Below are 26,410 nucleotides of genomic sequence, written 5' to 3' on the forward strand. Positions count from 1 at the left end.
TTAAGATCAGAAAGGGGTGGATGGAAGGGATTTGAGTAGGTGAGTAAGACCTTTCAGAATGTAAACTCTTTCAGATTGTGCCCTGAGTTTTGTCAATAGTTGGAGGTTCCTCTGCACCCAGACTAAAAAGTGTCAAGGCTGTAGATGTGTTCTGCCATGCTTTAGCAGTAGACTTCCAGTATAAATGAAGTTTTGGAAAATGGAGGACTGGTTTTGAATTTTGAGGGTATTCATAATTTTTTTCTACAAGGAAAGGCACTGTACAGAAATAATCGATCTCTTTTATTTTTGAATAGCACAGATGCACTGAATTTACAGTTTTATTGCTGTGTGTGCCTTTGTAGGACCGTGTGTACGTGCAACAAAATAATGTGGAGAATGTCTACAATTTGGGCTTGATTATTTTTCGAGATCAAGTCGTTCGCTACGGCTGCATTAGGGATCACCTGCGGCAAACTCTGCTGGATATGATTGCAAGAGAAAGGAAAGGAGAAGTTGTAGACAGGTAAGATGTTTGTAAGTGACTGTCTTTAGTTATAAATAATGAGTGAGTCAAGAACATACACAAACAATTAATTAGGCTTAAGGCTGCACAACTCAGATTTCTCCATAATCTGAAATATTTCTCGTACATTAAGTTTTAGCATAGTGGTAAATGAAGAAGTTTGTTAATACATTTTTTTTAATATTTATCAGATGGTTTTTATTTAAACTTTTGTTAAATGTCTCCATTATCACAATGTGCTGGAGCGTTTAGTTATAAAGCAGAGTTTTGACAATTCTCTGCCTCTTGTTTGCTATCGTGTGTTTTCTCTGTATTGAGAGGTTGTTTAATTTTTTTGTACCTATTTATTTATTTTTTTATTACATTTCCTCTTTTAATTCCTTTTCCTTTCGATGCATTTGTTTCTTGGTAGGTGAGTTGCATCTCTAAGCTTTTAAAATCCATTTCACAGCTTCTCTGGCAAGTTTAGATGTGGAGTTTTGTGCCACACACTGCAGATACTGCAGCTGAAGGGACTTCAAATTTGCAAGTTTTCTTGTGCTTCTCCAGTTTCAGAACAGCTGTTGGGTGTGGGGATGTGTAAAATCCTTGCTACTTTGGCTGCAGTTCTGTGACTGAGATTGCCCAACGTGCAATTTATGAAGAGAAAGAATACTCCCTGGCTACAGCTGTGTATTGTCCCCTACTGCCAGGAAGTGGAATTTTTTTTCTGGATGCAGTTCCTTTGTTTTCATTAACTTGCTGATACATTTTTATTTTGGTGGGGTTTATTTCGTGTTTGGTTGGGGGGGGTGTTTTGGTTTTTTTTAAACAGCCAACCAACAAAAAATACTTAAACTTTGCACAGCAAATTCCATGTGTGCAATTATTTTAAATTGCTCAATTCTGACCTACACGTGCAGTTTTCTTTGAAGTAGTATTTTGGTTTATTTTCCTATATATTGAAATATATTCTTCATAGTCTTGCAAGCTAGTAGAACTTGAGACCTGCTTCCCTATCACTGCATTTAAAGCATTTAATAAACATTATCAGATCTTTAGTTTTGAACAAAACCAAACAATGTTGCTGGTATAATTTTCTTGAAAATGTGTAAAGTATCAAAACAGATTTAGACTGGACTTTCTATTACTATATTTTAATTAATATCATGTTACAAGTTGTTATTCTGCTTTGTACTCTGTTTTACAAGCATGTTGATTTCTCAAGTTGTTAACAACTTACTTTTTGGCAGAGGCGCAATAAGAAATGCTTGCCAGATGTTAATGATTCTAGGTCTTGAAGGGAGGTCAGTCTATGAAGAAGACTTTGAGGCTCCATTTTTGGAGATGTCTGCAGAATTTTTTCAGGTATGGCAGTGTTCTAATCTCATGTTTGGAATGTTGTTGTAACTCCCTGGAATTGTGAGAATTGATGTCCTTTAAATACTTATTGCTTATTTGATGAGTATGTCCATATCCATTAAATAAGAAAAATAAGGGCTAACTGTGCAGGGGAAAAGTAACACATTTTCTACAGAATTAGCATAATTTGAATGTAGTTTTGAGATGTGGGTGCCAATAACGTGAAGTAATCATTATGCTAATCTTGTGCCTGCTGCTTTAGGCTATTTCATGCAACTGAGCCTACCCCTGCATTGCCCTCACAGTCTTTTTGAAATACCAGTAGCATGAAAGGTTCAAACTATTTCAGGCTGGGAAACCTGTCAAACTGCCTTGGAGGAAGCTTTTTCCCTCATAGTATCTACATTTGTGAGCTATTTTTTGTAATAAAATGAACTGAGTCAAGGAATTAAGCGTAAGCAAGTGGCTCTCCAGTTGTTGATCAGCCACCAAATAACACATTTTAAATATTCCCTGGGGTTTGTTTGTGAGATACTTTGAGGAGGAAAGCCAGTTGATTGCTTTTTGAATGTAATCATGTTCATCTTGCTGGAAATTGTTATAAATTTTAAGAGCATGTTAAAAGATATCTAGATGAGATAATTTGTCAGTCTCCCAATTCTTATGCAGGATCAACTGACTGACTGTTCTATGCTCTGATCTCCAACCTTTTTTGAAAAGCTGAATCATATGTTGTACAACCATTTAAATGTCATTGTGTACTGGTTTTCTTTGATGCTACATAAATTTAAGAAAACTAATTACTTTCATTTAAGTTCCATTTCTTAGCTCTGCCTTAAAAATAAAAAAATAAAACATCTTTTCACCAAAAGACTATGCTGACCAGTATGGATAAAAACAGTTTGACATGAAATAATGTGCTTAGCATTGTCACTAATGGGAATGATCACAACTGACATAAACTGGTATTTGAAAGGAATTTTTGCCTCTTCTCTCTCCCCATTGTTCTGTTTTCTTTGGACCTGTGGCTAAAACTCTGGTTGGTAACTGGAAACTAGACTGGCTTAGGATGAAAAATATAGACCTTGTTTATATTGCATGTACCCCCTTATGTAACACATTTAGCATAATAGAACCTTCATTTTGTGTTAAGTGTGTATGTAAACCTTGGGTGTACAATGTGTTGGACATGCTGTGTTTGATTTGAACTTGCTTATAAATGCTGGTCTGACAGAACTAGTATGTTTTCTTTTTCTCTTTAAAAAAAAAAAAGTCTAAAGTATTAATTTGTGTTAATCACAGATGGAAAGTCAAAAATTTTTAGCTGAAAACAGTGCTTCTGTATATATAAAGAAAGTAGAAGCTAGAATTAATGAAGAAATAGAGCGGGTGATGCATTGTCTGGATAAATCAACAGAAGAACCTATTGTGAAAGTTGTTGAGAGGGAACTTATTTCCAAGCATATGAAAACTATAGTGGAAATGGAGAACTCTGGGCTAGTCCATATGCTGAAAAATGGGAAGACAGAAGGTAAGACTGGGTCATGTGGGAGACAGAAATGTTTATGATACTGCTTATTGTTTTTAAACATGGGATAAGTCAAGCTTAATGATTGTGTTCCTGTGTAATTGTGAAAACACTTTGGTGGCTCTGTTCTGCAAACATCTGAGAGTATTACTTCAGCCTTTTAGAGGGCTCTTAAAACAGAGACTATATGCTTAACTTAATTCGATTTAGTACCAGTCACAGGTACTTTTTTTGATTAAACCAGGTATCTCATAAAAAAAGTACAAATCTATTGCAGTGGTCTTTGTTACCAGTTTTACATGAGTCATTTTATTACTTCCATTCCTCTAGTATATATCTGTCAAAATACATGAATTTTTTTTTGGCCCACAGGGAGTTATTCTAAAAAGTACTTGTGTAAAAGACAAACAGAAGCATTGCAGGACCAATTCTTGTGGAGAGAACATTGTTGCAGGAAGGAGTTGGCTGTTTCTAAAGGATAAGGAGCAGCTTATTGAACTGGTTGAAAAAAAAAGGGCTTGGCTTGATTTGGTTTTCCCTAATAGAGGTTAATGTGGGACAGAGTGACTGAATGAAAGTTACTATGGAAAGAAATAGAACATAAGTTTCTAAAGTAGCATAATGAAGAGAGGGATTGTAGTATCTGTATTTAGAAATTGGTGCTCACACTAAAGCCATGAGAATGGGGAACAGACTTACTGCTTAGATTAATGGCCTTTGTTCATTAAAGCAGCTTCACAATTACTAGGTGATAGAGCAACAGAGTGAGTACATTTCTGATCTGTAAGAAAAGATAGTTACTGTATTGAAAAGGAAAGTGATGATACCATACTTAACATTTTTTTTCTTTAATATCCAGTTTAGATGGCCTTCAGGCTGAGGGTGCAAGGATACTAAAGGGTGTTCATAAGCTATAGGAATTAATTTAACTTTTATAGGCCTTAGTTTGATTGAGTTAAATAGTAGAGCGGAAATACTTGCTGCATTATGATAAGATTTTGCATAAATGTGCGAGGATGGATTGCTCATTTGGAAAGCCATGTTTAGCCTAAGCCACTTCTCATTACTTTAGGTGAATCTTTTATTGTCATCTTTTGCTCTGAGATGAATGAGTTACACACATGTCACACAAGAGGTGTCCTGCATAATCTCTCATTCTTGATTCCAGACCTTGCTTGCATGTACAAGTTGTTCAGCCGTGTGCCAAATGGTCTGAAGACGATGTGCGAGTGCATGAGCTCATACCTGCGAGAGCAGGGCAAAGCACTAGTTTCTGAAGAGGGAGAAGGAAAGAATCCAGTTGACTATATTCAGGTAGTTAAATATTTTAACTTTTTCTGTCATCATTCCCACGTTCCTCACAGTAGCAGTTCACCACAAACACGATTTATAAGGTAAACCTTAATATCAGTTCAAAAGGCATTGTTATTAATAAGCTAAATTTAAATTTTTTTTAAAATGTACGTTCTCTGAATTTTCAGACATGTTTAGAACTCTGGCTGAAGTTGTTTGGAAAGTACATGCTCAGTTTTTGGTAGCTGCTTATATTAAACAACATATTCAAGCTAATTATCTAACTGCTGGGACCTTCTTAGATTACCCTAAATGATATGTCTCCAGAGTGAGTTCTATGTGTGCTGACAAGTAGCTTTATAGTGTCCATTTTGATTATTTTATGTAACACTAGCTATCAGTGTTTGTTGAGACAAAAATCACATGGCAATATTTCATGGCAAGATTAGCTGTGATTGAGAGGTAAATGTGTTTATCAATCATAACAAATTACTTGCTTCGTTCTCAGTCTCTCTGAGAAACAGAACACATCAGCATGTTAAAAGATGTGAGTGTTCTTTCTTGTTCTCCATCTCTCACTAAGTGATGTGTACCATTCATTCATCAAGATCACAAAATATGCTTCAGGAGTGTTTGTCATCTTTTCCATTGTTTCTGGGAAGATGGATTTAAATTTGGACATAAAATCTTAAGAGTTCATTGAACTTTAAGGATATGTTTCTGTAGCTGGAAGATGTCTTATATTTAATCTGAACATGTATATTCATTAAACATTAAGTTTGAGGGTTTTTTAAAATGTCCAGTTGAAGTCCTTGTGTCTGTTCTTTATGAGAAGCATTTAATGTATGTCTGTTAATCTCTGCTGTTTTGTTTGAAAACAATAACTGTGCTAGAACTGGTTACTATTTGAAGAAGCCATTTGAGTATAAAAACATTTTTGATTGGATTAATAATTTTCTGGCAATGCTGAAGCAAACTTCTTACCAGGTTTGAACAAGAATTACCTCTTCAAGGACTGTTAAAAAGCAGAGAGAATATCCTTTAAAATTTATTTGGGTAAATGATTAAGGGCTGTTATGTTTGTGGTGGTATGATTTAAAAAAGAAAGGAGGGGGTCAAATGATGTGCAAAATAAGTACTTTGAAGTAGTTTTCACTCTTGATGGGCCTAAAGAGGTATCATAAAAAAATTAACAGAGAAAGATTTATAAACTTAATTATAAAGATGGTATCGAGGTTTCCTGCTGCAGAGGCAAACAGCATAATGAAGCTGAGGAGGACTTGCAGCTGTGTCCCACATGTTTTGGCAGAGCTCAGCCCTTAGTATGTACCCCAGCCATCTCAGGAAGATGTCCTAGGGAAGGGGTTGATATTCAATTGCTGATAAACCCCCAGACAGGTTTATCACTTCCACTGAGGTGGTGGAAGAAGAGAGAAACACCTGTGAATTGAGAAACCACCTTGTACTTTTCATCTTGGCCGTGTTCAGCTGAATCTTTCAAGGACAATAGCAATAAGAAGACAGACATGGAACCTGCATTATACCATCAAGAAAAAAACATTCATCATAGCTCAGCACTGCTTCTGCAACATGACATCACTAAACCCTGAGCAGAATTGGCAAGATGGTTGCAAAAGCATTGCCAGAGGATTAGGTTTAAACTTCGTATAATAGTTTGAAGGGATGTTGAAATGCTGTTTTAATTTCAGGTACTAACAGTTTCTCCTGTTTAACACCAGGTTGTTCAGATGGTGTACTCCTGGAGAGGAGACATAAGCTAACCTTGGTAAACAGAGAGATAGTGGGATTTACTTTGAATTTAAAATTTCTAATACACATTAATTAGCCTGTCTAAAGGCCATTCCTTTAAGTGAGATGGTGAGTTCCTAAGAAACATTACTACTACTTTGAGTAATTCTTGAATGGCTTCTTTAAGTAACCACATATGAATAATTTCTTAAGAAACTGAGAACTTTAGTGTTATTTAACCTGGACAGTTTTTGTGGGCAACTGTTATTTGTGACAAATAGATTGAAAATTTCAAGTGAAATTTTCTCTCCCTGCCAAATGCTGTCTTAGTTATGTCTAAACCCTGTGTGTGTCATATACACTTAATGCTCAGATGATTTTAAGATGCTTCCCCCTTCCACACTCCTTTGCTTTAGCTCTGAATAAAAATTATGTTAAGAGTCCAATGATTTAGCTCAGAGGAAGTTGTTCAGTCCAGGCCTGTGTACTTCACACTGTGATAAGTGGAGAGCTATTGCTTATATCTACCTTTCATATGCTCACAGTGACTCTTAAAGGTCAGCAAGAAACATGTGACTAAATAATGCAAAACACATCCCTGGATTAAATTAGAGGGGGGAAAAAGCCCTGACAAGTTTAGGCCTGTTGTTGCAGTGTGTTTTCTCCTCAGACTTGTTCAGTAGCTCTAGGGATGCAGTTGGTGGGTGCTTAGCCTGAGCTTTTTCACATATCCTGTATTTATGGTAATGACTTTGTCAATGTTGCTTGACATGGACAAGGCTTAACAAGTGCAACAAATACCTCCTTTAAGTTTTAGATTTAAAAATGCAGTACATCAACCTGTTTACCAAGGGTGTTTAAAAACATTTCTTAATGGAGAAGTGTATTATAGCAAACTGCACCAGTATTTGATACCAATATTTTAGCAAATTTATCTGAAAATTGCCTAAGATATTTATGGCAACAACAGAAATTTAAAAATGGAAATGAAATTTCCAATACTTTCTAACGATGCCGAACATAGAGTGTTGCAGAATCTCTGACTGTAAATCTGGTCTTCTCTGTCTGTTGTTACTGGTTTCCAGCTTACAACTTCATATCAGTGAAAACTGTTTTTCTTTTTTACTTTTTTTTTTTTTTTAAGGGTTTACTGGATTTGAAGAGTAGGTTTGATCGCTTCCTTCAAGAATCTTTCAATAACGATCGACTCTTCAAACAGACTATTGCGGGTGACTTTGAGTACTTCCTCAACCTCAACTCCAGGTCTCCAGAGTACCTCTCATTATTTATTGATGATAAGCTGAAAAAGGGAGTCAAGGGAGTAAGTATAAATGACCTTGTAATACCATGCCCTTTGCTGTGTAAACTTGGATGAAATTAAACTAAGCTACATTTCTATGAATTATTTTTATATTAAGAGAAATGGCAATACTAGCTAAAAAAAAGTATATGTAACACATCTGAGCTCATAACACTTTAGATCTAAACAGAAAAATCAGACACAAGGAGATCAGTGTGGCTTATCACCTACCTCTGAAGCAACATGTGTGAATTACTTCTAGCAGATACTCTCTCAAAAATCTTAGGTTGTAGTAGATTCTGCAACTCCCTTCTTTTGAAACCTTAAGTATCATTTCCTTAAATATATTGATATTTTGGCAGCTATTCCCAATATCTAGTAATTTCTTTTGAAAATTAACTTACTTGGTATGGGGAAACGGTTTGTCTTAGCTTCTTTTTACTGTTTTTATATATCAGAGGACTATTATCTGTCTCTTCTAGTTTAAGTAGAGCTGTGTCCTTCAGACTTAGCTTCTTTCATGAGATTTTTTGAGGTACAGAACCCAGAACTGGACAGGATGGTTCATCTGAGGCTTCAGTGGCTCTGAATAAAGCTGAATATTAGTGCATGCAATTTATGCTTTGGGAATCAAATGGTAGATTCTATTCATTTATAAAATAAGTAATAATTCTATTTGTTCTGGCACTAGGTGGGCTTTACAAAACAAGTCTTAATAGTTAAAAGGTTTCATTCCAAACTAACCTTTCATACTCCTAATAGTGATTTCCTTCGTGCTTTTTAAAACTTACCCAGGAACTTTTACTATGTTTTCAAGGCATTCTACCCATTTCCCTTCTCTCTTGATATTGCCTTTCCCTTTATTTTAAGTCTATTTCTTACTCCACTTTATTGAGTTTGGGCACCGTTCTTTTGGCTGTCGATCTCATGTTGGACCAGTTTTGTTGGCTTCTGTGTAGGCTACTGTTAGACCATCTGCTGCTGTGAATTACTGTAAGTGTTTGGGTTGTCTAAGACACTTGTGCTGGAAGATTAAAACCAGCAAATTATTTGTTTTACAGCTAACAGAGCAAGAAGTAGAAACCATATTGGATAAGGCAATGGTTTTATTCAGGTTTATGCAAGAGAAGGATGTTTTTGAACGCTATTACAAGCAGCACTTGGCAAGAAGACTTCTCACGAACAAGAGTGTTTCAGATGACTCTGAGAAAAACATGATATCCAAATTAAAGGTAAGACAGTACCTGCATACTTCTTAGGGTTTTTTTCTCTTTCTTTTTTATTAGTCATAGATGTGGTTTCTTCTGTTTTTACATAAGAGATTTATAGGTAACGTTAATCTTGATTGCTGTTAGATACAGAGTTGATTTTTAAAGCCCCAGCAGAAAATACAAAAGGTTTTTCTGACTAATTTCGTGGAAATAAAAGGAAGTAAAGTAGTGGTGAACACCTGTGATGAGAGTGCAATCTAGAAAACAAAATAATTTTTTTCAAAACTTATTAAGATTTTCCAAATAAGAGGACAACTCTAGTGACTGAATTTGAAGATAATGCTATGTTTTATCCTAGGTTTTTTGTTATTCACAGTAGAATTTTGTTGCTGCTTGTGTTGTTGGTTTTTAGTTGCCTCCATCAGCAGACCGGTGTTAATGCTCAATTCATCCTTGATTAAGTAGTTTGAGATAGATTGAAAAAAAATCTTCATATCAGTTGGTTAAATGTACTGATTAAATAGGCCAAGAGATGGAGAAGAAGGTAAAGCCTCGAGCGGAAAAGTCCTTGAAGCAAGTTCTAATGCAGCTTCTTCTTAAGTTGCATGATAAATGGCTAGAGAACTTCTGAACCAGAGGGATCTGATCCCAAAATCAAAAATCACTGGTCCTCATTTTTGGCATATATATTCTATCAGTGAGCAAAATCTGTGTGCATCAGATTTCTCCAAATTGTCAGTGTTAATTCCTTTCTGATTACCTCTCCACCGCTTTTATCCTGGTGATTTAGAGGGCACAGGGCATACATTTGCCAGATGAGTCAGTGAACCTGAACTGCCCTCTTTTCTTATGGAATTGCAGAGTGATCAGGATGCTGTGTCTGTGTGCATGTCCCTGATCCTCAAAAGGCCTGGTAATCTCACTGGCTGGTCTGCAGCCAGCCTTTAAAACAAAACACTCCTAGAACAGCAGGAGTTTGCTTCTGATATATTTCCCTTTACAGTATAATGCTAAAAGGCAGGTGGAAGTGTATATCTTAATTTGATAAGCTTTCACAGATTTTTAAATATGAGATGGAAAGCGAAAACAAAATAAAAAATACGATAATGGAGAAAAGAGAAGGAAAACAGGTTTTGATCTGTGTAGGGTTAGATCTTAAACTTTTCTAAAAGATCTGAATACAATGCAAATGGAAATCCCAGTAACAAAATGTACAGAAATACAGTTTTTGAGATTTATAAACTTAGTCTTGCAGTTTGCATATCAGAAGCTTTGTTTTCATAGTGCTAGTAACAACAACTTATTTTGTGTATTTTCAGACTGAATGTGGATGTCAGTTCACATCTAAACTGGAAGGAATGTTCAGGGACATGAGCATCTCAAATACAACGATGGATGAGTTCAGGCAACATCTTCAGGCGACAGGGGTAAGAACGTGGGGGTCTGTGTGCTTGTCCTTTTACTTCAGTACAAACCCTGAACTTCCGTCGAGGTTTGTGGTTTTTCATTTGTTATTCCACGCGTCTGCACAGAAGGATTTTGTCAGCTTGTGGAAGTCAGTTCCTTTTACTAGGTTTCTTCCCTTATAAACTACAATAGCATTTCCCAAGATGCTTTAAAGCCGGTTCAAAGCTTGATGCACAGCTCGAGCAGTGGCAGTTTCGTTCCCTAAAGCCGTGTTTGAGCTGCAGTTGTGCCCGCGCTGCAGGGGCGGTGGGTGCGTGGCGGCTCTGCCCGGCGGCGGCCGCCAGGGGGAGCGCGGTGCCCGCCCCGCGTCCAGCGGTGCCCGCCCCGCGTCCAGCGGTGCCCGCCCCGCCTCCAGCGGTGCCCGCCCCGCCTCCAGCCGTGCCCGCCCCGCCTCCAGCCGGTGCCCGCCCCGCCTCCAGCCGTGCCCGCCCCGCCTCCAGCCGTGCCCGCCCCGCCTCCAGCGGTGCCCGCCCCGCCTCCAGCGGTGCCAACTGCCCGCTCCCCACTGCACTTCCCAGCTGCTGTGTCACCAGCAAAGCCTTCCCATTCTCCTCCTTCAAAGCTGGTCTCCATCGTGACCTGTATTTTTTTTCTAACAGCAAGAAAAATATCGCGTGCTGACGGCGTTTGCAAAGCGCACCGCCTGATGTTTTAACTTTGCGATGAATGCCTTTGCTAAAAGCAAAGCTGCCGTTTTATTCAAATTGCAAATATGGACTTAGTTGTTCGTTCAGAAAAAATTTCACCTCGTAGTAAAAGTGGGCCTCTGGAATACTGCATAAAGGAGAGATTGCTTCTATTGGGATATCAGTTCTCTTGCTCTAAAACACTTTTTTTATACTGATACACAGTAGAGCTTAATCATATATAATAAACATGCCTGTCTGCAGGTAAGTAGGTCTGTACATCAAGCATCCTTGAATCAGTTTCAGAAGTGAATGCCAGGAATATGTTTGTGGCTGTACTCTGTCCAATGTCCCTGGCTGTGCAAGGTGATATGAAGTCTTTGCCTTCTTGAAGCCCTCAGTGGAAATCTTCTTCATCAGCATACTGTGAATCATCCTGAGTGAGGGAACAGCATGTTCTCAAAGTGGCTTCAGAAAAGGTTGTAGAGGATTTGGATAGTTATAAAAGTGTTTGTGGACAGGCAGTCTTACTACTGCTTTTTTTTTTTTTCTTTAGGGGCTAGTCATGTTTTCCTTCCAGAATGCTTGAAATACAAATTTAAAGAAAAAATTGTAAGAGCATTCCCATTTTTTAGGTAGCATGCCAGACTCGGACATGGGGTGGGGGTTGTGTTAAAGATTTATGTACTTTACATGACAGTCTTAGATTGAGTTAATAAATGATATCTGTATCTTCTTTTTAGCTGCATACAGCTAATAAGATGAATTTAAAATGTTAACAGATGTCCTGCTAGGCCTTACTTGAAACTTCATCTTTTTCTTGGCAAGAGACCAGGAGCTGATGTGATGGTTGCCTTTTGGTCAGCCTAATCATGGCCTTTTAATGAAATTTCTGGAGTACTTATTTATGACAGAAGAATATATATTTCTTTGTAGGTCAATAATATTTGAGAGGAAATACAAACAGGAAGATTTGAGGGGGGGTATGTTACTGTTAACTTGCTCTTGATACTGTTTTATATGCAATAGTCTGTTCTACTTCTTTTTAAACAATTGTGTACCTTGAATGTGTATGGCATCTCCTAGAGGAGTCAGGCAGCTGCTTTTCTCTAAATAATCCTACCTGTAAAGTTTCCTGCTGGATCCTATTTCCTGAGATACAAGCAGTGCCAAGTTCTGTGTAGATGATTGGTTTGCCATCAGTAAGTGGAAAGCTCAGCATTAGGGAAGGTCCAGGCTCGTAGACTATGAGTAATTTCTACAACTGTGATCCTGAAACATTTCTTGGAGTCCCGTAAAGATTAGATCCCTTCAGGGCACTTTCCACTAGTTTGTACCATTTTTATGCTGAAAAGACATGTTGTAAAATAAAGTGCTTCCAAAACTTTTTCAGTGCTCTGTACAATGTATGATGTGAGGCATTCTAAATTATTGCTGTGTTCCAGTCTGGCTAAGGCCAAAAGAATTTGGGAAACAGTTGCCATCTCAGCTAAGATCCTTCAGTTCCAGATAAATATATTTTCTGTATCCTGTCTGCACTGATGGCCTTTCTCTGTGCTTTGGCTAGAAGAAAACTGTTGAGGCTCCTTTTTCTTTTTATTTTTTTTTATTAGATAATGGACAAATTAACTTAGTTTTCTGTGTCTAAATGGCTGTTTGAACTTCTCTTATGAGCCTCATAACATTGGTGATACAAAATTAGAAGGATGGCAGTAGTGTTGGCTACAGAAGAACCCTTATCTGGATCTTTACATACTTCTGCAAATTGTTCCTGTCAGTCCCAGGGGTTTCTGTAGGAGTAGTCTGTCATTGGTTTGTTTAGGTTTTTCAGAAGTTTCCTGGGCACAAGGTGGTTGATGCACACAGGCATTCAACATGCACAATACAAAAACTCTTCCACAGTGCATGGAAATGCTTCTCTGCTGTTGGATAATGGAAATTTCTGAGTTCAGGTTTTGACCTTCTAAAATATAATGTGTTCTGCTTCTGTGTAGTAAGTTTATATAAGTTGGATATTGTAGGCTCTGTTTTTTCTTGTCCGTAATGTGTGTTCTTTGAAGGTATTTGGTTATACCTCCTAGAACTGAAAACAGACAGCTTAAATAATGCTCAACTGACTTGAGATACCTAGTGAGGTTTATGCCTCACTGGTAGCTGGATCTTTATCACCTGCTAATGCATCTAGTTTATAGGTAAAATAAAGCACTTCACTTGTGGAATGTTTGCTCACCAGTGCTGAATATTTACAGTAATAGCTGTCTTTAGGGAAAGAGGATAGGTGGTGTGTGTAGAAGTAACTGTTTGTAGTGCAGTCCAGAGGTGTGATTTAACACCAGATATTCAGTACTTACACTCTACTTCCACAGAGTAAGTTTAGAAAGAATTACTTTGGAACTGCCACATTTCATGCAACCTGGCTTTATTGCATGTCATCCAAAAACTATTCAGAGAGATTTGTTACACGTATCATGAGTTCTGTTTATGATCACAGACATTTTGTTGTCGCTTAAGAATTTATTTGGTTGAATTCTGTGTGCTCTTAACTGCCAGAGGGGAATGATGTGGAGGAGTTTTGCTGTACCATCTACTCTTACAGTGATGAATTAATTTATTTGTCTGGCTTCCTAAAAATAATATTTCTAGATATATATCGTTCATAGTATATGAAAATTCTGTGCCAAAACTGAAAAAGTGAGGAAACGTGGTCCTATTTTAAAATGGTGTATGTTTTCTTCCAATTGTCCTTAGGTCTCATTAGGTGGTGTTGATCTTACAGTGCGTGTCCTCACAACAGGTTACTGGCCTACCCAGTCAGCCACACCAAAGTGTAACATCCCTCCAGCTCCCAGACATGCTTTTGAAATATTTAGAAGGTATGTGTTAAAACAGATTTTTAGGTAGAGGCTTTAAGAAGAAACCTTCTAGATTTAACTTCACAGATATGTTGTACTGTTGGCAGTATGCTGGCAACATGCTGACATACTCTTTTCTTCAGTTCATGTGAAAATTGGAGAATACAACAGTCACATTACGATGCTCAAGTTTTTGGGAGATTTTAAGTAAAATTCTAACAAGAGTTAATGTTTTGAAAAAAAAAAAAAAACCAAAAAGAAGTTTCTTAAGAGCGTCCTAATGGTTATGAAAAGTCTGTGTAACTTCTTAAAGCTTTCAGTACCAAATGTGAAGTACGTATTGTTTTCAATTATATTACAGATTTTATTTAGCCAAACATAGTGGGCGACAGCTGACACTCCAGCATCACATGGGTTCTGCAGATCTCAATGCCACTTTCTATGGGCCTGTCAAAAGGTAAGGTATCAAGGTTGGGTAAATACTGTATCTATGTAAGCAAATGCACATTTTTAGTAACTTCAGAATTTTGTAAAATAAGAGCTTACCCATTAACAATATAAGAAGAAGATGCCTTCTGTCAGCCTTATGGTCTGATTCTTCCTTTGTAGAAGTTTCGGTTTAACTTTTTCTTTTCCCCCTCTGAATCTCATTTGAATGCATCACTCAGGATCACCTTTTACCTTGTAGAAAAATAGTAAATTTGGTCTTGAAGGGACCACAGTGGTTTGAGTGTTTGGAGTTTTTTGGCTGTAAATGACTCAAAAGTGAAAAGAAACTTGTTTCTTTTATAGAGTTATTTTTGTTAAGCCAAGTTTAGCCTGCTTTTCATATGCAGAGTGCTAGCAATGTAGGCATCATTTTTTCAAAAACAAGAATCTGAGCAGAGTTTATTGAAATACAATGCTTAATTTGTATGTATGCAAGAAAATAATTTTCTAGTGATTCATACCAGTTCTGAAGTGCTAAGCTAGAGGTAGCAGTGGCATGACAACTGGCAATGTAGAAGGCAGTGCAAAACAAAACCAAAATTCTTAAAGTATTAATAATGCACATTTGTGAGAATGTTAAAGTTGTGCTACTGTAAGATAAATATTTTGATAATTTTGAAGATAAGAGTAAGAAAACTTGGAGGGTGGGCAAGTATTGAAACAGAGGCCAGAGAGGTGGTAGAGACTCTGTCCTTGGCAATGCTCAGTATGTGACTGAGGGCTCTAGGTGGCCTGGCTTGGAGTGATGGCTGGACCACAGGACTTAAGGAGGTGCCTCCAACTTCAATCCCCCTGATGTTCTAAGACAGCTGCTGGAGCAACATTCTGCTTATGCCCCCGGGCATATGCTGTTCTATTTCTTGTGTAGACTGATCTCCTGGATAAATTTTTCATCATGTAACTTTCATCTTATCAAGGTAAAATGTTTTTCAGTGGAGAATAATCTAATAGTAGTTTTGGAATTTTAAAATAGGAAGATGGTTCAGAAGTTGGCGTAGGAGGTGCCCAAGTAACTGGCTCAAATACACGGAAGCACATATTGCAGGTCTCCACTTTCCAGATGACGATATTAATGCTCTTTAACAACAGAGAAAAATACACATTTGAGGTAAGTGTTGTGGTTGTCTTACCTCATTTTAAATGACTATTTTAGGCACTTTCTTGTTCTCTTGAATACACTGTTGAAGATCAGATGCCTCTCGTTCTATTTGAGTATGGATCAGGCCAATAAACGCAGGAAGCAGATCGTTAGCAGTGCACCTATTTGGGAACACAAGTTTTCAGAATTGTTTGAGGGTTGTGAGTGTGGTTATTTCTAGGCCATCGAGCTGTAGAAAAGCTGAAGTTGGAATGCAGCAGGTGGCTCCATTTCCTCATTTATCTTCAATAAACTGCAATTTAGAGGCCAAAGGGTGGAGAAGGATTTGCGTCCTGGCTTCTTGAATACTGAAGTGCTTAAACTGGCAGGCTGGAGTGAGCTATAGGGTGGTTCAAAGAACTTTCAGCCCTTCTCTGAGCTGGTTAGCCAGAAAAGGCAATGAAGAAGGTCCAGATGGATTCTTAACAAGGAGACTGAAGGGGTGTTGCTGGGAAAGGTTGAGGTGTCAGCTAATGGAGGATGGTGAAGGTGGCTTTAGAAGCAGAGGGGGATCCTGTGCTATGAGATCTGAGCATTGTATTGGTAATGTCAATTAATAGTTTCAGTTCAGACATTATATTCCCTTCGAGAGAGCACTGGCAGCCTTGAAAAGCAGCATGGGTGCAGTTTGAAACAGTGGATTTCCAGGTTTTCTCATCTACTTTGGCTGTGCAGTGCATAGTAATCATTTGCCTTTTGTTTGGATTTTGTTTTCAGCTTATTTGGCATACTTCTAGCCTCTTAATAAAGAAAGTTTCTTTGAAAGTCTCAGTTGGGATTAAGGAAGGGAGGATTTGATAAGAGGCTCTTAAGAAACTACTCAAAAAACATCATTTTGGAGCACAAAGTCCTGTATGTTGTGAAATCTACTTCAGGAGCATTACAGCTTTGAGTACTTTCTCTGCAGAATATATGAGGGAGCAAAAACAAGGAGGAGGACTTAACAGCTCTTTTTTTTTCCTGAAGCTGGTTTGAAATTGAGCTGAAGGCTGCCTTATTCCATCAAATTGTAGGCTTTATGAGTAGGAGAGCCTCACCCATATATGAATAAATAATACTTGGTAGAGCAGTGAAAAAATTTTAATACATACTCTAAGTTATAGTTTATTTATTGAGACCAGATGATAGAGAAATATGTCCACCTGCTTTAAGTTGTGTGTGTTTTGTTTATTTCTGGTTTGGGAGTTCTTAAGCTGTTACTTTGTGTCCCACTGTAACTAAAACATTAAGGAGGCATATTTGTTTGGTTTGGTTTCTTTGGTGAAGTGTGTAGGAGTTGTCTTTAACTCCAGCCAGGAAAGCTTATGGAAACTTAAGAAGAGAATGAATTTTATCTTGTTCATTGATAATTGAATACCATGATTAAGTGCTGAGTGCTGGGCAACCATTACTTCTCTGTCATGTCAAACTGGTGCTTTCACTGCAATGCAGCATGTGATCGACTGTGGTGTTGTGCTTGTGTAAGCCTAAAACTGTCTGATATACAAGTGTTTCTGCAGATTCACAGCTGACAGATTAATTTGAAGTTGCTTTCACAGTTGAACACACTTTGATGGTTTACTTTGCATTCAGTGTGATTATTAATTGCAACTTGATAAGATCCTCACAGTAATCCTAACAGCCATTAAGGCATGTGATTGATGAGAAAAATGGGATAATGATGATGCAAAAATTATGCATCAATTGCTATGGAAACTTAAAAGATTATTGCATAGAAAATTCCTTCACAAAAAAAGTATGAATTTATTGTATTCCTATGCAGCAATATTTTATTTGTATATGCAAAATAGCTGGTGGCCCTATGGGTCTAGGGTAATGCAACTAAAATGGAAAAGAAAGGATCTTCATGCAAGCCTTCAAAGAATGCTAATTATTTCAAAGAATCCATTTTTTTCTAATCAAATCTCATATAATACTCTATATTTTTCTGTTAGTTTTAAGTTACAGCTCGGTATTTTAAATGGTGAAATGCACGGTTTTTTGTAATGACATCAAAATCAGGTTGGTTCTTTATGTTTAACAAACAAGATATGCAAATGTGGCTGTAATAGAAGTTAACTTGTTGAATAATTCCACAAAAATTAGAGATTAGTACTTGAAACTGGATTATCTGGTTCCTCTTTTGCTAATGTCTGCTTTGGAAGAGATACAAGTTGAAGCCTGTAAATAAAACTCTAAAAATACTTTTTATTATTTCAACAAAATTACATAATGCATTTCCTTCTGCACATTTTCCTTCTAATAACCTTTTTTCTTGTGTAGAACTGAACAGAGGCAATTCCATACCTAGAGGGATTTCTCTGGTAGCCTCCCGATAGAGCTCACTTGGTAATATTTTTAGCACTGATTGTGTAATCAGTACTGCTCCTGTGCACAATCTAATGTGGCCTTTAAAAGAAGTCATTTTTTGGAGATGGGGAAGAAGTATGCATTTTTCACTGTTACATCACATATCTGTTTAAAAATATGTTTAGAAAAACGTTATGCTACAGACTGAAGGAAAGAGAGAGCACAGGAACATCTGTTATCCCCATTTACATTCATAGCTACATTTTTTTTTTTAATCCAACTTCAACTTTTTGGCTCCTTTTGAGGCAGCATATTGCAGTGCAACTCTTCATGGTTCTTACTTTAATGCTGGCTTATAAATTCTGAAAACCCAAATGGTTTGCATGTTAGTGGCTGAGTTGAAATGCTAGAGAGTGAAGTACAATAACAGAAATACACAGTGGTCTATATAAGGATGGCCAGCATCAAACACCCCTCAGAAGGTCCCTTTGGCTCTTTAATTCACTTTCACCAAAAGGAGAGTATATATATTCCCTTGTAGAAGTGATTTAGTTTTGAAAGGATTAATTTTAACTGTTGATCAGAAATTAAAGTTTGGAAACCTGTATGTCACAGCTTTACATCATTAAAAAGTTGGGTTTGGTTTGTGGCCTTAAGGCTTTACATTTATCTAAGTCCTAAAATCTGTCACATTCCCTTGGTTTGTTAAATTTTATGCTGATCCACCCATTTCAGTAAGACTTTTTGTGTTACCATGTAAAGGATTATAGTTTTTTAGGGTTTCTTAATACTGCTTCGTGCTGAATCCGAAAAAAAAAATATGTGAGGGTGACAACAGTGTTTTAAATAAAGCAACAAAGGAAGAAATAGTAACTTCTGTGAGCAGCTTGAGAAAAGGCATTTTCATACTAGCAAATAGTTAAGATATGTGGATATACATCACTTATTTCAAGTGGTATAAATATTCCTGAATGCTTATGGTAAAGTACTCTTAAGAACCCTTTATTATTTCCCAATCACCATGAACGGGAGGTGCCAAAATTCTGAAATTTTTTAATTTGACCTTACTAATTTTATTTTATTTCATTCCAGTAATTTGAACTCATGTCAAAAACAGTTTCACGTAAAGTCATCACTGTACATGTAGTGTTGGGTCTAGTTGAAAAGTAATGCACGTTGTGTCTGAGCCTCAGCATCACTGAGACCTGGTGGTGAGATGTTGTGTATGAGGTGCACTGTAATTCATGCTAGAGTCCAAGTCAAGGCCAAGCACATCCAAATTATTTTTATTGCATATTGTCAGTGGTGAATGACAACAGAAAAGTAGCATTTTTTTCTTTGGTTGATTTTAAAAACAACTGAGTACACTCAAGAAATAACATTATTTGATAGAACTAGTTGATTTTTCTGGTCGCTGTTTAAAGAACTTTTAACAAGTTCTTTCTAGTTCTTACAGTTCTTCACTTGGACTTGTTTCTGCTGCTTTTAAGAACACTGACAGAGGTGCACCAAGTTATGTACATCTTTTACAAACAGTCTTCTTCAGAGTTCATGTTTGCTGCACTGTGATGGGGTTTTTTTTTTTGTATTTCACCTGGAGAAGTCCAGGCCAAGGGCATCTGGGCTGTAAATAAATTATTTCGAGGTTATTCAGAAAGGAGGTATAATGATCTAGATTATTCCCTGTGTTATGGTGAAACTAGACATGGTTTGGTTCCATTTGTAGAGATTTTATTTTCAAGTGGCTGAATGCAAAAGCATTTATGCCGCTCTTGGTCAGGAATTGTCAACAACATCATGGATGTTTTCCTTCACTAGTTAGTTAGAAGGTTTTCACCCTGTTCAGCAAACCTTGGAAACAGTTAACAAATCCTTTCAGCCTTCTCAAAAATCACAGGGAAATGAAACAGCTGGTTAGTCATTTTTCTTCCTCCAGCTCATGGTGACTCTTCATTTGACAAAATTCCCTGTCTCTGCATTGACGCAGGTGGATCGTTTTGCACAGAACACACTGAGACTTTGCTGCTGAATGAGTTCTAACCTTTCAAGCCCCACAACTGTCACAGTATTATTTTGCACGCTTGAAGGTGGACATTTAAGCAATCCCTGATGTTGTTTGCAAAACATGATAGATACTTCTGTCATATCCACAAGCTAATTAAGGTGTTTTTCTTTAGGAAATTCAACAAGAAACTGATATCCCCGAAAGAGAACTGGTTAGAGCCCTACAGTCCCTTGCATGTGGCAAACCAACACAACGTGTTCTCACAAAAGAGCCTAAATCAAAAGAAATAGAAAATGGTCATATATTTACAGTGAATGATCAGTTCACATCTAAGCTACACAGGGTCAAGATTCAGACGGGTAAGTGAGCTTTATGTTCTACTCTCTTGCAGTCCCAAAACTGCCTTAAAATTTCAAATTGTCTTTTGCAGGGTTGATGTCCATAGAAGTAAAAGGAAGAGAGAAACGCAGGGGGTTTATATATGATGATTAGTTGCATCAAAATGAAAACTCTAATACCAAGAAAAGTATGGAAGTCAGTTAAGCCTTTTACTTTACAAACTTTGTAACTATCTCCTAAAGAAAATATTGAAAGAAAAATAATTCAAATCAAATAATAAAATAAAAATTATGCTACTGATTGATTCAGAAATAGGAAAATTGCCTCATAAGTTGCTGTACTACTGTGAAAGTGAGTGTTTTAAGTGCAACACTGGTAATTCACATGCTGTTTGTTACACATAATAGAACTTGCTGGGCTTCTGTGCAGCAGATAAAACCCAGTAGTGCCTACACAGCTGACCCTGCACATACCCCTCTGCGTGAGTGGTGTCCTGACCCCCTTCACACGCATGCAGATCACTGCACTGGCAACACATTTATCACCTCTGGAGGCTTTTCCTGCTGAGCAGGAGCACAGCAGCCAAATTAAAGCAGATTGTGTGACAACTCTCTGAGCTTTAGCAGAATTCTGCCTTTTCATTTCCACTCCACAAGTGTCTGTGAATGGGGAATATGGTTTGGGTTCAAGATGATTTTAGAGCAAACTACATAATTGTGGGTTTATCTTTCTGACATAAGAAAGGTTCTTATGTATAGCTCTTTAAAGCTGATAATAGTTGGGGCTTTTAAGTGAAGAAGGGCAGGGGGAAAATGGTGTACCAGTGCAGGAGGAGGGCTTGGTTGTAATGATGCTTGGGTGAAGGGCAAAGAAAAGCTCGGCCTAAGGGCAGAAATAAAACATAAATAGAAGAGAACAGAATACAAATAGTTGAGTTGGAGAGGATAAAGTTGGACTATTTCTTCTGACTGATGAACTTTTAAACTGTTTACTAGTTTGTGAAGTAAATTTTCAACCCTTTTTCTACTTCAATTGATTATTTGCTATATTAAAGAGAAAAATATGTAATGTGAGCATGAGGGTATGGGGGTTGGTGGTGCCTGTGCCTGTAAGAACATTTGAGTACTGTTCAAATTTTAACATACTAGTAATTAAATAACAGATTGTTATCTTGTCACTTGCTATCAAAATATGCCAGAAACTGTTAATATGTTCTTGTGGCTGCTTTTCATAGAAAAAAAAAATCAACTTTGAGAATGTCAAAACTCAGGAAAATATAACTTGATGTCTAGATGAAATAAACAATGAAGCTAACACACAATGAAATAAATCTTAATTTTGCTAGCATAATTTACATTCTCTTTCTTTTCTTTAAGTTGCTGCCAAACAAGGAGAATCTGATCCAGAAAGGAAAGAAACAAGGCAGAAAGTAGATGATGACAGAAAACATGAGATAGAAGCTGCTATAGTTCGGATAATGAAATCTAGAAAGAAGATGCAACACAACGTGCTAGTAGCAGAGGTATGATTGTACACAGCTTGGATATGGACTCGGGAATTCTTTTTGCTTTTCCTATGAACTCGTTGAAGTTACACAGCTCTTACTAACGTGATTCTGAAAGGCCTTTGAGAGATGCTGTAGTTAACCTATCCTTTGTTTTTTTCTCCCTGTCTTTCTGAAGACTTCTAAATCCTTACCCTTCACTTTAGGATGTACTTATGGGTATATCTGATTTCCCTTCCTCCTTTTAGTGCTATTATGATTTTAAATCCCTTGAAAAGCAGTTGACAACGAAAAACACTATGCTTAACATGATTATTTTCTGCTTTGATCTTTTTACTGCCTTTTGGGTTCAGTTTTGAGAGATTTGAGCTCTTAGCAGAGAGAGAAGTAATCCTTCTGCTTGTAACTCCTAAGTTCAGACAGCTTCAGGACATTAGTAATGTTTAGTAACTTCAGGATTCTCAGGTTGTGACCACGCCTCTGTAGAGCTTTGAATCATACCCAAACATGAGCAAGCAACTTGGGGGACTGTCAGAAGTCTGCAGACTTCCTCTTATGCTTCATAGTTGTAGCCATCTCTGTCTTCATATTTTTTTTTTCTGATTATTGTGGTCTGTTAGGATACTTAAAGATCTTACTTGCCCTGTGATCTTATATTATTGGGTTTTATTTTACGTTTCAGGTAACTCAGCAGCTGAAGGCCCGATTCTTACCAAGTCCAGTTGTTATTAAAAAACGTATTGAAGGACTTATTGAGAGAGAATATTTGGCACGAACACCTGAGGATCGCAAAGTATACACTTACGTAGCATAAAATGCGTTCAGAAAATTTGATTTATTCTTGGACTGTACTCTTCGCATGAACTGGGAAGTTCTTTTAAATCATTAATATTAAGACGACCATCTCTTCTATGAAATTACAATACATGTTCTAGACCATTCGGATCAAGCCTTTTACTCCTTTTGAGAGTTTTCAACCTGAATTGATTGAGCTTCAGGCTTTTCAACGTTATCCCTGTAGAGATCATCCTTACAATTCTTCGGGAAAATGTGAATGTGCCGCGTTTGTTTTCAATACTGTATGAAAACAGAGAAATAAAAACAAATTTAGAAAATACAGCTCATTTAAAAAAAAAAATAAAATTGTTGGAATTTCATTTCCCCAGATCTTCAGTGTTGATGTAAATGTGTTTCTGTAGTGTTGCTTAGCACTTCGCGCATTGTATAAGTTGGGTTCAAAAGAAACCACGAGTGGTGAGGCAAAATTCCCACTTATATTGCTCTGCTTCAAATGTTTCTTTACCTAGACATGTTTAATTTAAATACTTGGTAATTTTTTGAAGACCCGAGAAGACAACTTGAGCATGTTTCACTCTTCCAGCTGCACTCACTGTTCCAACAACATGAATCAGGAACTTCTGGGGGCTCAGAAAAGACCATAATAATTTTGGCTTTCCCTTCTGTAATTTGAGTTCTTCTGAATTAAACTCTATATTGATTAGGTTTGTTCTGGTTTCTTTATAGGAAAAAGGACAAGATTTTAGTGTGTATAAACTGTATAATAATTTTTGCTGTTGTACTCACTGCTGATGGTGGATTGTACAGGGCGATGTTTTTATTTCACTAAATGTAGACAAAATAAATTTAAAATAAATGGATTTAGTGTACACAAACAACTAATTCAAGTGTGTTAGAGTACAGGGTTGACAATCTTTTGGAACTAAATAATGTCCCCTGGGGAAATGTACTGGGATTATATTTTGTTAATAAACATCATAGATGGATCTGTAGCCCCAGGGCTTCCCATCATAAGTGCATATTTCAGGAGATTAAAGTGAAGCCAGAGTGCACTATTTGTTTTTAAAAACGCATTTTAAACATGCAATAAAAAATTGTTACTGCAATGAAATTTTTAGTTCTTACCCTGGAACTTTTTTTCTTCTTGACAGTGTGCTGCAAAAATAGATTAAAATTAGGAGTTTAGTACCATCATTTTTCTTGTAGTTAGAAATTTTCAAGTCTGCATTGTACTGCAGTTTTTATTAAACCATATTTCTGACATTCCAATGCACATATTACATGGTTTTACAGGCATAGCTATTTTTCTGATTTAATTTAAAACAATATTTTTTGTCTAGGTTCACATTACTTTCATCCACAGATCTTGAAAAATATCACTGGGATGGGCTTTCCCATATGTAGAGCTGGAAGTGAAACAAGAAAACCTTGGTTGTAGAACATCATGGATCTGCCAGAGCACTTCTTGATGAGCTGTATTAAACAAGTGTGTGGGGCTGGTGCAATGTACCAATGTGACTGGAGGGTGTTTTTCATGTGTTTACAATTTCAACCCTCTCCAGTCTGTTGAGATACAAATCCTGGGTATGGTTCAGGAGTAGGATATTTGTTCTGAAGATGGGAACTGGAATTAAGGTGATGTCTTAGCTCAGCTATTCAGAAGCTTCTTTTATGAAGCTTAAGTTTACTGCACACTCCCAACACACACACAGAGTAGTTTTTGAGTCATCAGAGGGGGGAGGTGGCTGAGGGACCTTCCTACCCTTGTCCATCAAGAATTTAGCCCCCAAAAAAATCAGCTGGGCCATCAGCCCTTCTGGAAAGGTGTTTACTGGCCATTATTAAAACACCGGTGCCTCTGCACAGTATATGCAAATGTTCAGTAGAGATGTTGTCATTGTTTAACCAGTACTAAACAGGTTGGAGCTGATTTGGGGGTTTGATTTTGTTAAAAATCTTCAGAAGTGTCTTCCTCAAAATGTAACTCACTCTTCCATGTACGGTATGAAGGTTTTCTTTTATGCATATCTTATTCTTCAATAGCATTAATGTTGTGATATTGCATGTTCATGTTTTCCCATGTGCTTTTCAGGGAGAAATGGGTGTTCAAGTGCTTTTCCCTGTGAAGCTTTTAGAGACATTAGTGTTGTGATTTAGGACAGGAGGACTTTGTCCTTTGCATTGCCATTGTACTTTTGCTGTGCATCAGCTGGACCTTCCTAACTCTGGTGGCTTTTGGAAGTGCTGAGCCTGAATGTCATGGGAATGACTGTATAATTACATGTTTAAGGGTGTTTTTTTACAAGCTACGTGGGTAGGAGTGTTTGCCAGAAGAACAGCAGGTGGTGATGGCAATCTTCAATAACAAATACTAAGAGTATAGTTTCCATTGTAATAGAATTTTGGAGACACTATTCAGGAAGGGACTTGTGCTGAAGTCACTTGCTAGAAATGTGCTCTTTACCACTGAACAATGAGATTGTGATGCTGAGGACTGAAAGATGGACAATATGAAAACTCCAGTCAGAGAGAATAAGACATTACTAGGACTCTGCTTAAGGTGAGTTTGATGTTTATGTGCTTGTATGTTAGTGGGATTTAATTTACAATCCATAGGAGAACTCTGCTATGCCTTGTCTAATTTCATTTCCTTCCTTAGTTTCCACTTAAAACTTCTTCGTAATTTTATTAAAATTTCTTTAGTAGGATTGTAGTTACATGTGTGACTGTAATTATTAATAAGTTTGCATTAATGTGCAGTTAAATGCAGTAACAAGACTTAATAAACATGGAGTTTAATTCTTCAGAATTTTTGAAAAGTAGATTTTGGAGTTTATAGCTGTTTGAAGATATGTAGGCATGCACTTTCCTTGTAGACAAGTTTATTTAAAAGGATTGAGAGTACTCTTAATTTACCACCATAATAAATAAGATGATCCTGTGGATCTCTGATGGAGTTCTTGCTCTTTTCCATGTTAGAGGTACCTTTACAGCTTTGATTTGCTCCTTGTGTCTCCTAGAATTAATCCATACAATTTCCCCATTGGCTACAGCACAAATGAATGCTAAGCATGTCTGCTAAGCAGACCAAGTCTGGGGTGCTCAGCTGCTCCAGTGTCTCTCCTCGCCCCCTTTCCTAAAGACAACTTTGCCCTGTTGACCCTAAAGCTTTCAGTGCAGTACAGTCTGTTCTCCTTACTGCTGCTCACTGAGAATTGGCAACTGATGTCAGATCTATTCCTGCACCTGTGAAAACAGAAGCATTGCATTAATTATGCTGGATGACTGAAGTATTTTTATTCACATGTATTGTAATCAAATTGTATAGTACCTGATAAGTGGCATTTATATGTATATATATATATATGGTAATAGAACCTTTCATGATGCATAGTTTTGGGGATAAGCTTTCACAGACTTGGGGTTTCCATTTTTTCAAAAGTAGCAAAAACTGGAACTACGTGTGGCCTCTGCATGTCCAAAACTGGCCTGAACCTTTCTAGCTCAGTTGAACTCCTTAGCTCTGCTTTGTTCTTCATGGTGGTTAGAGGTGAGGTGGGCTTTCTTTTCCCTTTTCTTTCTCCCCCTTTCCATTTTTTTTCTTCTCCTTCCTCCTTACCTGTTTCTGTCCCCCCTTTTTCTTTCCCCCTTTCCCTTTTCTTTCCTTGCCCTGACTAAAGCTCCATTAACCCCCCAGTAGCATCTTTAACAACCTGCTCCTGCAGTTTGTGTCTCAACTGTTAAGAATGTGTTTTGGAATAGCATTGATGGGGCAGGAAAAGGAACTTCTCTTCCCATGTAGTATGACATGTTTAAGGGTGAGGTAAATGAGGACTGAGAGTTAACATACAAGGCATCAGGTGATGAAACAAAACACTGTTAGATCTGTCATTTAGTCTGAAAATCGTGACTTTTCAATCCAGTTCATGGCGCACCTTCTTAAGTTATAATGCCAGATTTTATTTCTTGAATATGT

General features: G+C 37.2%; 1 protein-coding gene across 1 annotated transcript in view; it reads left to right on the forward strand.

The window, feature by feature from the left end:
- Positions 1-23,137, forward strand: part of CUL3 (cullin 3) — a 57,792-nt gene extending 34,655 nt beyond the window's left edge. Inside the window, exons 4-16 of the mRNA XM_032697497.1 lie at positions 345-505; positions 1,738-1,852; positions 3,149-3,377; positions 4,543-4,688; positions 7,561-7,737; positions 8,778-8,948; positions 10,247-10,354; positions 13,769-13,893; positions 14,234-14,328; positions 15,333-15,469; positions 19,966-20,152; positions 21,509-21,654; positions 22,319-23,137. Coding sequence (XP_032553388.1) covers positions 345-505; positions 1,738-1,852; positions 3,149-3,377; positions 4,543-4,688; positions 7,561-7,737; positions 8,778-8,948; positions 10,247-10,354; positions 13,769-13,893; positions 14,234-14,328; positions 15,333-15,469; positions 19,966-20,152; positions 21,509-21,654; positions 22,319-22,450 — 1,929 coding nt within the window. The 3' untranslated portion in view covers positions 22,451-23,137. The remainder of the gene's footprint in view (positions 1-344; positions 506-1,737; positions 1,853-3,148; positions 3,378-4,542; positions 4,689-7,560; positions 7,738-8,777; positions 8,949-10,246; positions 10,355-13,768; positions 13,894-14,233; positions 14,329-15,332; positions 15,470-19,965; positions 20,153-21,508; positions 21,655-22,318) is intronic.
- The last annotated feature ends 3,273 nt before the right edge of the window (positions 23,138-26,410 follow it).

Source organism: Chiroxiphia lanceolata, chromosome 10 (assembly GCF_009829145.1).
Source record: "Chiroxiphia lanceolata isolate bChiLan1 chromosome 10, bChiLan1.pri, whole genome shotgun sequence".
NCBI lineage: Eukaryota > Metazoa > Chordata > Aves > Passeriformes > Pipridae > Chiroxiphia > Chiroxiphia lanceolata.